Here is a 16,320-nt window from a genome sequence, read left to right as displayed (position 1 = left end):
ATTTTATTCTTTAATAGATTTTTTTATTAAAAAAATAAATAACATGTAAAGCATTACAATATTATAAATTTAAAAATATAAACCAGCTAAAAATAATTCCTCTAAGCTTGTAATTCTAAAATCTGATGCCTTTATTTGTTTAATTTTCTTTCAAAAATAAAATTGATATTTTATTTCAAAAATAAAATTGATATTTTATTTCAAAAATAAAATTGATATTTTATTTCAAAAATAAAATTAATATTTTATTAGTCAACTAAGGTAATGTAATAAAATGATAAATTTTATAAAAATATAAAAGTAAAATAACATATTATAATACTTCTTATAGTCTTATGGTCATTTAATATATTACAATTCTCAAAGTAGTTAAATGATAATAATTCTATAATTTATATACCATTTTCTTCAAATAATTTTGAAATACAATCTTGAAAAGGGGAAACCTTAGGTGCAACTGTGGCACCGTGCCACAGTTTCATCTAGCCGTTGGATGCCAGTAGACTCCACCAATCCAACTGCATCCAACGACTAGATGCAACTGTGGCACGGTGCCATAGTTGTACCGTAGCATGATCCTCTTGAAAATCAATTTAACTGTTGAGACAGAATTTGGTGGGTACACTGCCATCAATCTTAGCCAATTGGGCCCAGTATTTTCTAACAAAACAGGCTATGAAGCATCGAGTAGTGGCGGTAGTACCAGTACCTCAGAATCACTCATTGCTTAAACTCTCCCATATTAGTACATTAAAATTTCAAATTTCATCGAATTTTTCCTCCATGCCATAGTACAAAGCAACCAGCGTTACATCGCTGCTCTCGGCTCTTTTATGTGAACATATAAAGGAACATTTTTGCGTTTAAATAACCAAAACTGTCAAAAATAAATAGTACAAATGCACCCTATAGAAATTGATTCTGTTTCAATAAGTATAAATATCATCCATTCAGTTGTATTTTTCAGACTTGAATTTCACTTGTGGGTTCCGAATGTCATCCTGGCTCTGGATCAATCGGATCTCCAAACTACTTGATTGGGGATTGAATCCAGCGGTAACGTAGTCATTCACCGTCCTCTGTAAAAGAGCCTGAAAGCATTGGTGACATCCAATAATCAATTAATATATAAGTCAAATACTTAGGCATCGGCTACTTTAGTTGATAAGAATGTTTACTAACATACAAATGTCTTGCTATCAGATATTGCTTACATCAGGATTGGGAGGCAACGTATATACAATAAAGAGTGGGAGGATGAATATGCAATCATCCAAGGAGGAGCATGCTGCCCCAGCAAACCGCCAAATTCAAAATATAAGTGGTTGTGGTCCTATCACAGTTCTATATGGCCTCTATATTTTCAAGGATTTCATATTCCTCACTGATTATATCTGCTGGTGCTATCACAAAATTTCATTACTTCAATCTGATTTCTTCTAGCAGTACGCATGTTCAAAAAGTTCAAAATTTTAAACAATGTCCAGTCAACGCCTCAAGGTTTTAGATTTACCAAGAAGAAAGAGTAGAGCTGGCAAATTCCCTATGCGGCCACACTCTAAGATTCAATAAAATTTCCATGAGATACAGAGTGAAAACAACTCTGCAGCATGCTTTTAATAATGGCCCTCTCAAAACAACCCTAACCTCTTGAGTGCAGGCTGGATTATCACTACATTTCGAGCTGTTCTAGACAAGAACAAACTTGTTCCTGAAGGGAAAGCCCGGTCAATTTGGTCTCATCAGTGGAAGTAAGAGGTCAAGAATTCAATTCCCTTTGCAAAAACTTTGAGTGCACACACAAGTGTTACTGTAATTTCCCATGATATTAGATACAACTACATTCAAAACCTACAGAACATTCCGGCAACTCAAGGCATAAGCAAAAGCAATACCTGCAAACTTGATACTGCAAGCTCAGCAGCAATGTCAAGGTTGTCCCTATATTTCTGAACAGCAGAGAAAAAACAATCAGATAAATAACATTATTATTTAAACTTTTCTGAGCATTCACTTGACTTGAACTTGCAAACATTATAAGGGCATTACATTACTCCATCCAAGCAGGAGTGCAGTCATTAGATCACCAGTTCCCTACAAGCATAAGCATCATATGTAACAATGTAAGTTTCATATGCAAGGCAACATGTTAAAGTAGTATTTCATGTGGTGCATTAATCTTCACATCAAAAAAATAACCATATCATTTCTTAATCATGATGAAAGTTTGCATACTGTAAAATATGCAGGAATTTTGGGTATCACAATCTTGAACTGCTCCGGAGACTGACCCTGCAAATTTTAAGTGAGCGGAAAAGATTATCTGCATTTTGAATGCTATAACTTAAAGTTTTAGTCAATGATTATTACCATATGCACAATGTGCTGACACTAATAAATCACAACATTAAACAAATGTGAGAACACTTATGGCATGAAAAAAATTTTGAGAAGAATAACACAAGTGAAAAAAATGGACAGGAGCAAAAATCATATAATGGTTTGTAGCTGTTTGTGCCAATTATTGCACAATAAAATAGCACCAGCCCAAAAATATATTTTTTTAAATGTAATTTACTAATTTAGTATCACTTCTCAAGTGTGCACTTTCATTGAAGTAGAAAATGTGAATGTAATATAATAGCTGAAAGAATGAATGAAGGACAAGGGACGAAAGAAGGCATTTAGCTACAAGCACCAATGATAGATGGACATTGTATATTTAACAAATAGTTAATTTTAAAAAATTATTGAGTATTAAGGAGACAAGAATGTGTAATAATATATAATAGGTAACAAAGTGTACGTAGGCATGGATGCATGCAAGTAACATTTGTATGAAATTTTGTGAGCATTAATAAATGTGCTTTTTTCTCTCAAAGGATTAATAAATGAGCTTGGTGACAATAAACACCATGCTGCTTATCTGTTATAGAACATTTCTTTATGAATATGATATCCAGAAAATCTAATGGTGTAATGCACATTCACATGACAACCAAATAAGGTAATGCTGACACATATTCTCAAACTTGACCGATTATTAGGCAGTCAATTAACCTAAAAATGATTAAAACCACAAGCCCTTAACACATAATGGGCCTACCTTTTCCTTCTGATGACTGCCAATCAGGAAAAGATTGCCATCTATATTTATGCTTGTGATCACAACCTGATATGATCAGAAACTATGTTAATAAAAGTGGGGCAAGAGAGAGAAAAGTACATCTATGTGCAAATCACAGACAAGTTTCTGACAAAAGTAAAACAATTGCATATCTACAAAACACAATCATTCTATAATAAGGATGTCCTTTAATTGCATGGCACATTTCTTCCTTCTTCATTTTTTTTTCCCTTTTTTTTTGGTGGGGAGGGGGGTTTTTGGTGGAGGGGGTTTTGCGTGGGGGGAGGGAGGGACAAGTAACTCTAAATTGTATATAGGGATGGCAAAATCCGGGTCCGGGTCCGGGTTTGGCCTTCCCGGTTCCGGACCCGGACGACCAATTCATTATACCGGACCCGGGTAAAACCCGTATTTGTTTAATCCGGGTCCGATCCGGGTTAAACCCGGAAAAGTCCGGGTTCCCAGATTGCGGGTTCTAAACCCAGACTTTTTCCCCCAAAATCAATATCTTCAGCACGTTGCATCTTTGGTAAAAACAAATAAAATGCAAAGAGCAGTCCATTAAATCAACAATCATACTGCAGTTCAAGTAACTAAGCAACCTTTTTAAAACAGTAAAGAAAACAAATCACAAAAGCATTCATAACAAACAAAAGAAGAATTTCCCATTCTTAAGTGACTCACAAAGCCTCAATTACCACAGTACCTCCTGCCATTACCGAACAAAAAACTGGAGTAGAGAAGAGAGACGATGAAGCAGAGAAGCTTCAGACATCTAGAGATTGCAGAGCTGGTGTGGTTAGAGGAGGTGGCTGCCTTGATGATAGGGGATGAGGAAGATGAGAGATGCGGCTGGTTTGAGCCCGTGAGGCTTAGATTTTTAGGGCTGCTTTTGTTTTTTCACTTACTTTTTGCTCTTATATTTACAACTAACAATTAAAAATTATTTATTTAAATAATTAAAAACATTAAAATGCGGGTCCGGGTTCTGGAAATCCGGGTTTAGGTAAACCCGGAATCGGACCCGGATTCATCCGGGTTAGAAAAAATGCATCCGGATCCGGATATTTCATAAATCCGGTACGGGTTAAACCCGGTCCGGATCATCCGGGTCCGGGTTTGTTTGCCATCCCTAATTGTATATGACATATGCCATCTATATTGTTTATTTACCTTAGCTTTCAAGCCTGAAATTATATTGGACTAAGAAATTTCAGATTAGTCAGCACATATCATAGATAGCTCAAAGATATAAATCCCTTTCTTTTTATGGAATGCAAATTCTACCATCAGGTCGTTCAGCAGTGTTATATTCTGTTCATCTTAGTATGCTTCTTTCCAAGTAGGCTTAAGAATCTAGTCAAAACTTCTCCCATGGTGTAAAACTGCACTAAATATTAAGGAAAAGGCAGGGAAGATCGATCTTAACAGTGAAAAAAATTTGTAACTTCAAATCCTACACCCCAGGAATATAATTAAAAATTTATCAAGGTACCATGATATAGAGATTAGAGAAACAAAACTAAGCAAGCAAGAAAATAAATTTGCAATGAAAAAGAAGTGTTAAGATCTAGGGTATGATTTGATTAAAGATCAAAACAGGGGAGAAAAAAGTACCTTTGCAGGTCCAGCAGCATGAAGAATCTTACAAGCTTCCCTCCCATCTGCTTCACTCCCAATCCTGTGAAAAGTAAATCTTCTCAGAACACTGAAGAGTGACTGCAATGAGTGCCCAATAAACAGAAAAAGCAGAGCTCCTTCTCGTCATATCTAATATAAAACTCAGGTGTGAAATTGTACTAGTTAAAAACACAAGGAAATCCTGCCAAAAGGTGCAAAAGGGACTTCAATGGGAAGCCACAACACACAATAAATTCATATCCTAATTCTTAACAAACAATACCTACACAACTCCTAGTACTAATAAATTCCCAGCGAATGTAGAATGCAGCCTAACCAAAAACTGGGAAGCTCGAAACCAATCCGTCAAATACCCATATGCATACACAGAGTGCCACAGAATAAATACAATTGGAGAAAATGAGAGCGAAGAGGACAAAACAGCAAAGGATGCTCAATTAAATCCAGCTGCAATCAAGAGAGAGATTGATGTGCCAGTGGGTCCTAGCTTCTCTTCCACTTTTCTTTTAGCCAATGGCCTCTTCATTGGCTATTGTAGACCGAAGCTTAATATTTATGCCCAATAAAATGCCTATTCTTGCCATTGGATCACAGCTTTCAATAGAAGTCAGTAAATAGCACACATTAGGAAAAAGAAAGCCTCCACTTGATAATTACTTGCTTCTTTGTACACAATTTGTAAGGAAAAAGCTCTATCAGCTCTAAGCTAGCAGCTCCCATTTGCCAATATGTGCATTGTAATATATTCTCAGAAATTTTTCAGTCAACAAACAAGCGAATCGTGTAAAAAGAGATTTTTTTGAACCATTAACATATGGTTAGAGAAATACAACATAGGAACAAATCCTGACCATAGTAATTTAACCAACATTACTTGTAGTGTCCGGAAATACCTGAAACCAGTCAACTGTTCTGCTTCAAACTGATTAGGGGTCAACATTGAGGCCACTGGAACAACCTGATTACAAGAAGTAACATCAAAATGAATGATCATAACAAAAGTTTTAAATTAAATATTTAACAATTACATCAACGCATCATTATAGAATTGAGGCAATATTAAGACCAAATGCAATAATGATTGCTCACCCTAGCTGTTGAATCTAAAGGATCTAACACACACATCAAATTCGCAGTTCTAGGTATAGTTATAAACTTAAGCATTTGAGAGTCAAACTACTACTTTATACTTTCTACAAGTAGCATGTAACAGATATATAAACAGGTACCCAATATATGTAATTGGATTGCTCACCTTCTCACGGTATACTGATACTAGCTCGGAAGGAACATAGAGCTTTCCCTCGTCACCCATCACTGGATCACAAACTAGACAAAGGAGGCAAGATTCAGAAAAGATGCATATAATTTATTATTACTATTGTCCTCTTAGGACAGATGTGGTAAATAGGCACATGGAACAATGTCTGTGTTTCCATTTTTACACCACAGCTTAAGCTAACAAAAGACTCGTTCCTGCTACAAATTTCTCTGCAGAAGCAGCTGCAAGCCAGGATAGATATTATTCATGTCTCTCAAGACTTCTTTTACCATTTTTTTCAGAGAAAACATTTAATAAGACCTCATATTAACATAATAACATCAAATGAATTAAAAAACAGTTTTTGATACATATATGTTTATATACAGTCATATGTTTAACGTTGTAGAGGGAAAAAAAATTCCTGACAGAAGGTTGATAACGTCCTTATCCTTAAATTCAGTAACTGAGACTTCACAAAAATAATTTGCTACGCTCATAGGCATGTCAAGAATCAAGATGGACGAAAATTCAACAGGATATGTAATTGCAAACCATATTTAGATATCCCAATGACATTAGGAATATACAAAACCTACCGTATATCAGATTTGGGTTTATAGAGCGAAGCTTTTCAACAACTTGCAGTATCGTGTTCAGAAAAGAAACAGAACCAATATAACCTGCAATGCACCAGTCAAAACAGAACATGAAGGTTCCAAATAGACTAGAAATGAAACCGTTGAGGTGGCAGTAAAAGAAGTCAGATTGCCAAAAAGCATAGTACTGAAAAGAACACTTCAGCAATAGCTAAAAATGGTGCGTTTCTGATGTAAAAATTGCCATGAGACTCAATATTTGAAGCAGTATGAGATAGAAGAGATAAATATATGCTTAAGTACATTGTTTTATACTTGAATCGGGGAAACAGCCAGCATCATTCAAAAGCAACGGACATGAAATGGATTTTGCAGACAACAATAGTGTGCAAGCAAATGGAAAAACCAAAATGCCAAAGGAGGACATCACTGACGTACACTAATTTCTAAAGAATCACAAAACTAACGTACACAGCTAATGCAGCATACCTGTTAATAAATGAGTATAGTACAATAGATTATTGGCTTCCAGTCCTTCTATTAAATCGCATAATTGTTGTCCATTCAAAACTTGGCCCTTGAAAGTTGGGTATCCTGCATAATTTTCAGATTGATTAAACCAAAACCTAGACTAAACTGTGCCACAAGTTTATGCCTGCGCTTATACAGATTGAATGACTCGCACCATATGTCAGGCCTCAGAGTTCTGAGACTGTTTTTGAGTAGTAATGTAAGCAGCTTGCCTGTGTGGTTTGAGAACTGTACTGAATGGATTGGATCCACGTCATAGCCCAGTAGTTGGAGAGGAAAGACAGCTGATTTATTTCCAACATACCCCTAGAACAAAATATACAAGCAGTGACTTTAGTATACAGTTAATCCTTCGTATTACAAAATATGACATAATTAAATAGAAGAATTATTCTTAAAATGAAATTATCATCATAAATAACGTGTAAGAAAGCCTTTAGAAAAAACGGGACGATGATTAGTTGAGTGCCTCTGTTCTATTATTTCATAAATTCAATGATAAAGCTACTTCCAAATTACATGCAAACGACGGTAACTTCACACAAAAGTCAATCAAGTAAATTACAATGATTAACAAGTCAAAATAAATAAATAAATAATTTGAGCTTCTTAAAAAAACAATGCTTCGAGTTTATCAGCAAGCAAACAGAATAACACATAAGATAGGTACCTGAACAGTATGCGACTGTATGCTCAAAACTCGACCAGTCTCCGAAGGTAAAGCCAATGAGAGAATCGGAGGCGCCATTCCTGATATGCTCGAGCTTCTCCTCCTACAAATCCAATCGGAAGCTGCTATCAAGCCCGCTCAGATCAAAAAATAATAAATAAAAAATGCATATCAATAAATAATGATTTGAAAGGAAGATTCCCCGAGAAAATATTTGAATTCTATATATTTTATTATATTTTACCGGAAAACGTGAGTTTTTCGGGAAGTGCCCAAACAAGGACGGCAACTGCTGAGAAACTCCTGCGTAGACAGCATTTCAAAGATGATGTATTTTGAATGGTTTTTATAGTTGATCTTAGCAGCGTGACGTAGACTGCTTGTCAAAATTACTGAATTGCAACTGCTGGATTCCGTTTTCGCGAATTAAATGACCGTGAGTTGTAGAGAGGGTTGGGGTAATTTAGGAATTTAATTCCACGTGGCCCCCGAATCTGCGTCGGACTTGGAGTATCAACTATTTCGAGTCTGACTTTGACGTTGTTTAAAATTTGGAAGTGAAAATTAAAATTTGGCCCACACCATAAACATATAATTCGAAAAATGACCACATGTTAATTTATATCGATTTTTTTTTATTATATACACCTTAATGTATAAGATTTTTTTTTTCATATAACATTATAAATCTACTTATATTTGTTCGAACAATCGGATGAATCTATTCCTTGTTGAATAAATCTACTCAAAGTAACAAATAAACCTGCCAAATTTTAATATTATCGGGGATTGTACTCTTCTCTAAAATCGATGATGATATGTTTACTTAATTGATATATTTAGTTGAAATACTTAAAACTTGTCTGTTAAATGTTTGAAATTTGAAATTTTATTAATTTTAGATTTTTTTTCAAATTTTACTTATTCATTTTTTGTAACTTATGACTAATTTCTGACATTTATATTTGAATAGAATAAATAAAATGTTTGTACTTTTACCTGAATAAAAAATATCTGAATAATAAGTAAATATTATATTTCAAAAATTTATTTATAAAATATACTCATTTCATAAACTATAAAACTTAATGCCTTTTTTGTTTTGATTTATAAGGACATAAATGTCAAATAACTATATTTAAGATGTTTTTATTTATAAAAATAAAAAAAATGTCATTTATATTTAGATATTTAAAAAATATATTTTATTTAAATATTCGTATTTTGATCCATTCAGACTTTTACAAAATTTAGACATGTTTAGATTTCAGACAAAAAATAAACGTTATTTTATTAAAATATCAACAACCATTTAATATCACATGTATAATATGAATTGATTTTATTGTTAATTATTAACATATTAGCACTCAAATAATAATACATATGATGTCACATCAATAAGTAAACAAAATGAGGAAGCATAATATGTTGAAAATCAGCATCACATTGAATAGTCCAACCACTAAAATAAATAAGCATACAATTTATAAATTTAAATTTCATAATTGAGCAATAATATGCACTTTACGTCAACTCCTCTTAGGCGAAATTTCTTTTTTCGATTTTTTTAACTAAATAGATTGATGTGGGGGGCTTGCAATGGCATTAGTACTATGACTTTAAAATTTGTAATTCACCTTTTGTGGTCAAATAAGAGGTGATGTCAAGTAGATCAATGAATCATCATCCTTATTTTCAACGTAAATTTGATATTTTAAATATTGGGGGGGTGGTGGTTGAACAACCTTCAAAAGATGAAGAAAAACCAGCGGAAAAGAGACTTTACATTTAAAATGTTAAAAAGTTCTTTCATATGCTATGTATGTGTCCATCTCTTATGATGTTCAAAATTGACAAGAAAATGTAACGTAACTCTCTTTTTAATTTAAAATCTAATCTTGTCGGAGTGAAAGATATATGATGCGTTTGGAATTGAAGTTAGATAACTGTATCTTTTAAGTCATAGTACTAAAGTGTTTGGTAAACACTAACTGCTGTAACTTGAAAGTTATGTTAATATAATTTTTCACTTATATAATAAAAAAGCTATTATATGTTTAATAATTTTGTCAAAACTATTATTTAAATCTTATATTTACTACATATTATTAACTTTTGTTTTATATTTATAATTTTTTTTCCACATCAGTTGTATTTTAAAAATTACAGCACCTCAATCCCAAAAATGACCATAATGAACTATTACATCATCTATATACAAAATTACCCCTAACAAAATTTTATCACATGTAACTGCTTCTTATCTCTCTTTTAGTAGGAATTTGTAGCAACTTCTATAACAGCATAATGTAATTATTTCAAATATTTACGTTATTTGGAATGTTTGGTGGACTGTTTGGTTTCGTTTTAGTTTTTACATGAATTTTTGCATTTCTTTTTAAGTCAAAGGGGAGAATTCTTTCCTCCCAAAAAAAGAAAAAAAAAAGTGGAAAATTCTTAAACTGGGCCCAGATAACTTTGCTTAGAGCTGGGAGGGGCTCGGTATGCTTCGACAGAGAAAAGCATGCCTTGCTCTGGCCTCTAGCTCGAGCAGAACAAGGATGCCGAAGTCTTGGAATCCCGGCCCAAGATACTCGTGGTCTTTGTGTATCAAATTTTTATGGATGGAGTCTCTCTCTTTATCTATCTATCAATTATTCTGACCAAAGTTCTATAAATTATTTTCTTTCATTTTTTTCATCAAATATTTATAAGGTGAGGGATTTTTCAATTTAAACTTGTTCACTTAGAATTTCAACGCAATCTTAAGTCATTAACTTTATATCATTAAAATTATTGCTAAAATTTTAAATTAAAATCAAGTTTAATTAATATGTCATCAAGAAATGGACATTAATCAAATTATTTCTTTTTATATTATTTAAAATAATTTACTATATTTTCGTGTTACTTGTATTATTTAACTAGGATGAGAGTAATTTTATTTTTTGATGAATAATATTATTCATGAAACTATTTAGATGAAATACTTTTAATAATATTTAAAATAAGTTTACATTGTTAAGTTTGCTAGAGCTCAATGAGAACAGTTTCCATTTTTTCTATAATTATTATTAATAAATTATCATTCACATAATTTAGAAAAATATATGTATATTTTCAAAACAAAAACTTCCGACTGCCAAAACGAAATTTCACCTAGTCCGATCAGTCAAAAGAATAATTTATATATATATATATATTTTTAAGAAAAAAGGTCTGAACATTTGTCTTTCCTAAGACAGCCCATCATCAAATCTCCTCTCTGGTCTCTGCTGACTGCTCAATCTCCCTTCCCTGCAACTAAAAACCAAAACCAAACCCTCAAAATTCTGCAGAAAATATGAAGCGAAAGAAGTGGTCAGAGTTAGAAGAGCAGACCCTATTGACCAAATACTCCGATCTCCTCAACTCTGGCACACTATCCAAGCTCAAGACCCGAGAGAAGAAGTTCCGGCCGATCGCCGACCACGTTAATTCCCTGCATCACCTGCAGGACCCAGTGAGCTTCCCCTTTAAGTGGTCCTGGCGGGACGTGTCGATCAAAGTCCAGAACATGAGGCACCAGTACTTGGGTGTGAAGCAGAAGATTAGAATTTCTGATGATGAGTTTAATTGGAAAGACGGGGAGAATCACTGGGAGAATTTTTTGAAGTACAAGGAGGTGTTTGGTGATGTGGAGCTTGAGGTTAAGGGGAAGAGAGTGAGTAATGGTGATTTGTTTGAGGATTGTTGTGATCTGGGGCTTGTTGGGATTGACAGTGAAGATTTGGAGGAGGATGAGGAGGAGGTGGAGGAGGAGGAAGAAAGTGGGGAGAAAATGGAGAGTGAGAGTGAATTTGGAGTGGAAAGGGAGATTTGCGAAATGGGTATTGTGAAAAATAAGAAATTGAAAAAGGGTTTTAGAGAAAGTAAGAATCTTGGGTTACTTGGGGCTAAAGTTTTGGATTTGAGGGATGTGGTAATGAGGAGGGAGGATAAGAGAAGAGAGAGGGAGTTTGTGAGAGAAAAGGGTGTGATCGAGGGGGAGGAAAAGAGGAGAGAAATGGGATTTAGGATGGAAAGAAGGGGAGATGAGAGAGAAGAGGCTCTGGAGAGTAAAGAGTGGGAGTTAGAAGAGAGGGAGTTGAAGTGGGCTAGGAGGGAATACGAGAGAAGAGTTAGGGTAGAACTGGAATTGGATGAGGAGAGGAGGAGGAGGATGAGAATGGAGGAGAAGAGGGAGGAGGAGGAAATGGAGTGGAGGGAGAAGATGTTGGGTTTGCAGATTGAGCATGAGAAGTCCATGATGCAAATGTATGCAGATGCATGCCAGAACCAATTGCAGATTCTGGGGGTTATGGCTAGGCTTATATGTCAGTTTTTTGGTTCGGCAAATGATGGTTTGGGTGGTGGTTTGGGAGCATTACCGCCGCAGGTTTTGCAGAATTTGCAGCATCCTGGAGGATTGGGGGATGGTGGAAAGCCTGATGCCAATTCGCCTTCTGAATTCATGTAGAGTGTAACTTCTTACTCCGTTGCCTTTATGATCTTCGATAGAGCTCAACTTAGTTGTGAAATTAATTTATTTCTACCTCATAAAATGTTTGTATTATAGAAATGTATGTATATAAATTCTTATTTAAAGTTTCAGTTACAAATCTTGAGAGTAGCAGTTTTTGTTCAGTTCGCAATTATGCAGTTTGTTTTCCTTTGGATTGTTGCTTCTTTAAAATTTTCATTTTTGCTTCCTGAATGTTTGTTATCTCCGTATAGAATTAATTATGTGTAATGGATGTGAACCATCAATATATTAGTTGTAAGAAGATAAATGACCACCTTGTGGCTTCTAAAATATGTAAACATCACTGCCTTACTGAGGCATTTTTCTGTTAACAAAGAAGTTGTTCTGTTTTGCTTTAAGTGTTTTACTATCTCTTGTCGAAATAGTTGGCAGCAAATTAATCAATGCACCAAAGAATTCAACAATGGGGAAAAGGATAAAAAAGGGAAATAAAGAGATAGGAAAAGCAGATATAGTAACTAGAATAGGATGAAAAAATCATACCAATGTGCTTTAAATGTTTGAAAATGCACCAGCCTGATGATGAGAGTTTCCTCCTTTTGGTTTTCTGTCCTAATTTTTGCTTTATTAATATTGTAAAATTGTGGAAGTGAAAATTCCTTTTGTTTCCTAGGTAATGTGTTGGCTTATAAGTAGTTCTCTAGTACTGATTAGTTGAAGTTTAAGCTTGAAGTGTTTTGATAGTCGTGTGTCAGGTTGGTAAGTGCAAATTGCCTGATTTTGAATATCAAATATGAGCTGGAATATGATCTCATCCTCTCCAAAGAGGGCCTTAGCACCATAAGTTCTGCAATTGTGGTCATCATATTCAGTTTCGATGGTGAACCATGTGAGGCTTCAACAGAGCAGATTGATGATGTGGGAATCTGTGATTGTGAAGATCAAACACAAGTCTAAAAATTTTATGATTGGCTTTTGTATTTCTTGGACCAAGAGTCTTATGGATGTGAGAAACCTAAAGATGTTACTGATTTTGCTTTTCAGCCCAGTGGCTCCTTCTACTTCTCCTGTCCTGTTCTTGTATTCCCAGTTCATTTTTCAGTATCAACTGTGGGTTTTACTTGTGTACTTCTTTTCTATCCATAATTTTTGCTTTAAATTGAGAATGCCATTGAGATTTAGGTATTGTTTTGATCACAGAGCTATTCAGTAAGTAGGATAGTTTTGGGGCTAGCAGAAACTTGGATAGAGGGTTTGTTGGAGAGGAAGACATGTAGGAAAAGGAACGGAATATTGGACGGAGAAGTGGTAAAATGGGTGAGGGAGAGGGATAAAGAATAAGGTTGGAGAAGAAGCAAGGAATATTGGTAGGTGTGAATTCTAGTTCTTGAATGTTTTTCATTCAATAAAACTTGGGAGGCAGCAGTTAAATGACTTTAAAGTTTGTACTCTGGTTTTGTATAGGCTTATACTTTGAATCTTGTTTGTCCTCTTATCTTCTAGATGTGGATGCAAACGTATCTCTGTAGAAGTGGATCACATTGATTGTGATTGTTTTTGTGAGGACTTACAAATGAATCTGGTCTCTCCCTTATGATCTTTAAGTAGAAACATCTCTTTGGGAGAGTGGACCACCAGTTCACTTGATTTCCTGAAACTTCATCAATATCATCAATGTTAGTATTGTCTGGGAAATGACGAGGAGAGACTTATGTAAAGTAGGAGGAGGAGGAGGAGGTATAGGATATAGAGTGGAGTGGAGAGAGTGGAAGCTTATGCAGCACATGGAATTATAAAATGCAATTGATGTGGTTGGTTGTTTGAACTAAATGCATAATTTTGGAGTTATGGCTTAGCTTGTGTGTCATTCATGCTCTTGCCTGAGGAGTGGTGAAACATGGCAATTTGAAGGACTGGGAAACAGTGATTAGCATCATGCTAATTGGCGTCCGGTTACCAATTATCTAGAAGTCAAAACCACTCAAGCTTATGTTTGTGTCAACTAAATCCCACTGCAAATCTTTCTAGTCTTTGATAATCATAGTAAAACAAATGTTACTGCTTTGATTCTTTTCATCAGTTCTGTTATGTTTTAATTCTTGGTCTAGAAGTATATCACAAACTTTGTCATGAATGATTTCTGTTTTTATCTTCTATCTCCCAGTCTTATCATATTTCATATCCTTGTAACTTCATCTTTCATGCCTGCTGATCATTGAATCAGTGGGCGAGTAAGTGCCCAAATAACTTACAGAAGGCGTAAAATCTTAAAGCTCGATGATTCTACCATATATTTTTTCTTGTTAATTTGCTAGGAGCATTTCATATATACTCCAACTTAATTATTAAAGCAGAGACTGAATGAATCACACTTCCTCGCCTCCATGGTTTTAAATAGTTTTGAGGACCTATGAGATGAGATTCTTTGCATAATTTTTTCTTATGGTAAATATTCGAATGAGTAGTTTTTCTATTAATTATATCAAATTCAAGTTTGTCAAATGAAAGAGGGGGGGAGAAGAACTATGTCTCAAACCTTTACCTACTAAAGTCGGTTAATTTTTAAATGATTAAATTGATCATAAGCAAATAAAATTAGACTTAAAATTGGATTGGATTAAAGTTAATTCTTTCCTAGTTAGGTAATATAGCTAGCACATGGTCTCCAAAGCAGACAAGGAATTTGATTTCCTAAAGCGAACTGCTAAACCGCATTGCACAAGAATTTTGATCTTGTAGCATCATATATACACTACTAGTGCAATAACACCCCATCACATTAATTAGTTGCAAATCTGCTTTCTTAATAGACCTCTTCTCTCTTCATCGATCAATCCTGCGAGCAATATTATGGCGTCCAACAAACGCGACGAATACTACACTTGCTTCGAAAAGCACTACCATTGTTACTCTCTCTCGCACGTAGCCAAGCCTCAACATGAACCCGGTGACAAGATCATCATGCCTCAGTCTGCATTCGATCGCCTTGCACACACCGAAGTGGGATACCCCATGATGTTCGAGCTCTGTAATCTTTCCTCCGGCAAAACGACACACTGCGGTGTCGTGGAGTTCACGGCAGATGAGGGTTTTATTTACTTGCCCAACTGGATGATGGACAACATGAAGCTCCAAGAATACGAACTCGTTAGGGTAACCAACGTGAGTTTAGCCAAAGCAACGTACATGAAGCTGCAGCCGCACACCAAGGGCTTTCTTGATGAGCTTTCGAACCCAAGAGCTGTTTTGGAAGCGATTCTGAGGAAGTTTTCCTGTTTGACGACGGGTGATACGATTATGATCATGCATAATGAGAGCAAGTATTACATTGATGTGCTGGAAACGAAGCCTTCGAATGCAGTGAGTATAACCGAGACGGATTGTGAAGTTGATTTTGCACCTCCGTTGGATTACAAAGAACCTGATGAGAAGCTGGTGAAACGAAAAGTGCCTTTTCCTTCTCAAGTTGAAGAGCAGTCGAAGCAGCAGCCGCAAGCTGTGAAGGAAGAAGCTAATAATAAGTTCAAGGCATTCACTGGCAAAGGGAAGCTGCTTGGGTTTAAATAGTTTGTTGCTTCTTCCAATTTGTCATCGGTATAGGTGAATATTTTCTTTTATGCTCTTATAATTACTTTATACTAATTATTTTGCCAACATTTTTGACGTGTTTAGTTTACGCCATTTGACCTAAAAATTTTAGTTTTGAAGGTACTCACGGCCTAGATATATAATTGTATTTAAGATTTAACAATCTGGTGCAAAGCTGTACTTTTTCATGTAGATCCAAATAGTACGTTATGTTTTTGGAGATTGTTATATTACATAATCATGTATGTTACATAATGAAAGCCTATATTTTTACATTTACAGAAAACTCTCATGTAATATCATCATCAACATTTCGAAATGATCCAATAATATTTCATTACACATGCATGTCATACAAAGATAACATAAGGACATCATTTAGTATTATGGTGTAAC

At 34.8% G+C, this 16,320-nt stretch overlaps 3 protein-coding genes across 6 annotated transcripts; 2 read left to right on the top strand and 1 right to left on the bottom strand.

Annotated features, from left to right (window-relative positions):
• Nucleotides 1–723: 723 nt before the first annotated feature.
• LOC102609879 (pyridoxal kinase) lies at nucleotides 724–8,216 on the bottom strand. 3 transcript variants are annotated; one of them, XM_052443524.1, is made up of 13 exons: nucleotides 8,074–8,216; nucleotides 7,830–7,932; nucleotides 7,367–7,465; nucleotides 7,118–7,217; nucleotides 6,629–6,712; nucleotides 6,024–6,097; nucleotides 5,662–5,726; nucleotides 4,745–4,808; nucleotides 3,107–3,172; nucleotides 2,236–2,292; nucleotides 2,050–2,094; nucleotides 1,896–1,949; nucleotides 724–1,091 (listed from the first exon to the last, which is right to left on the bottom strand). In XM_052443524.1, the coding sequence occupies exons 1-13, from the start codon at nucleotides 8,145–8,147 to the stop codon at nucleotides 951–953; spliced, it is 1,026 nt and encodes a 341-aa protein (XP_052299484.1). In that variant the 5' UTR covers nucleotides 8,148–8,216; the 3' UTR covers nucleotides 724–950. The 3 variants fall into 3 exon arrangements, with proteins under 3 accessions (XP_052299484.1, XP_052299486.1, XP_052299485.1); XM_052443526.1 differs by having other exon boundaries at nucleotides 7,830–7,951; nucleotides 8,074–8,136; XM_052443525.1 differs by having other exon boundaries at nucleotides 7,830–7,964; nucleotides 8,075–8,135.
• Nucleotides 8,217–10,992: 2,776 nt separating this feature from the next.
• Nucleotides 10,993–13,468, top strand: LOC107177574 (uncharacterized). Of its 2 annotated transcripts, none has more exons than XM_025100154.2 (2): nucleotides 10,993–12,326; nucleotides 13,092–13,468. In XM_025100154.2, the coding sequence occupies exons 1-2, from the start codon at nucleotides 11,176–11,178 to the stop codon at nucleotides 13,291–13,293; spliced, it is 1,353 nt and encodes a 450-aa protein (XP_024955922.1). In that variant the 5' UTR covers nucleotides 10,993–11,175; the 3' UTR covers nucleotides 13,294–13,468. The 2 variants fall into 2 exon arrangements, with proteins under 2 accessions (XP_024955922.1, XP_015387042.2); XM_015531556.3 differs by having other exon boundaries at nucleotides 10,999–12,326; nucleotides 13,081–13,233.
• A 1,403-nt stretch (nucleotides 13,469–14,871) lies between these two features.
• Nucleotides 14,872–16,105, top strand: LOC102626115 (uncharacterized). Its single transcript, XM_006482325.4, has one exon. The coding sequence runs from the start codon at nucleotides 15,187–15,189 to the stop codon at nucleotides 15,901–15,903; it is 717 nt and encodes a 238-aa protein (XP_006482388.2). The 5' UTR covers nucleotides 14,872–15,186; the 3' UTR covers nucleotides 15,904–16,105.
• Nucleotides 16,106–16,320: the final 215 nt, after the last annotated feature.

Source organism: Citrus sinensis, chromosome 6 (assembly GCF_022201045.2).
Source record: "Citrus sinensis cultivar Valencia sweet orange chromosome 6, DVS_A1.0, whole genome shotgun sequence".
Taxonomy (NCBI): Eukaryota; Viridiplantae; Streptophyta; class Magnoliopsida; order Sapindales; family Rutaceae; genus Citrus; species Citrus sinensis.
This window is presented reverse-complemented; position numbering and strand designations above follow the sequence as displayed.

Excerpts from the sequence above, each read along its gene's own strand:
- LOC102609879 (XM_052443524.1), bottom strand. The coding sequence starts at position 8,147 with ATGCTGTCTACGCAGGAGTTTCTCAGCAGTTGCCGTCCTTGTTTGGGC. Across the intron at positions 7,933-8,073 it reads CGAAAAACTCACGTTTTCCG|GAGGAGAAGCTCGAGCATAT; the intron begins GTAAAATATAAT and ends TTGGATTTGTAG. Across the intron at positions 6,098-6,628 it reads AAACCCAAATCTGATATACG|TTTGTGATCCAGTGATGGGT; the intron begins GTAGGTTTTGTA and ends TCCTTTGTCTAG.
- LOC107177574 (XM_025100154.2), top strand. The coding sequence starts at position 11,176 with ATGAAGCGAAAGAAGTGGTCAGAGTTAGAAGAGCAGACCCTATTGACC. Across the intron at positions 12,327-13,091 it reads AATTCGCCTTCTGAATTCAT|GTTGGTAAGTGCAAATTGCC; the intron begins GTAGAGTGTAAC and ends GTCGTGTGTCAG.
- LOC102626115 (XM_006482325.4), top strand. The coding sequence starts at position 15,187 with ATGGCGTCCAACAAACGCGACGAATACTACACTTGCTTCGAAAAGCAC.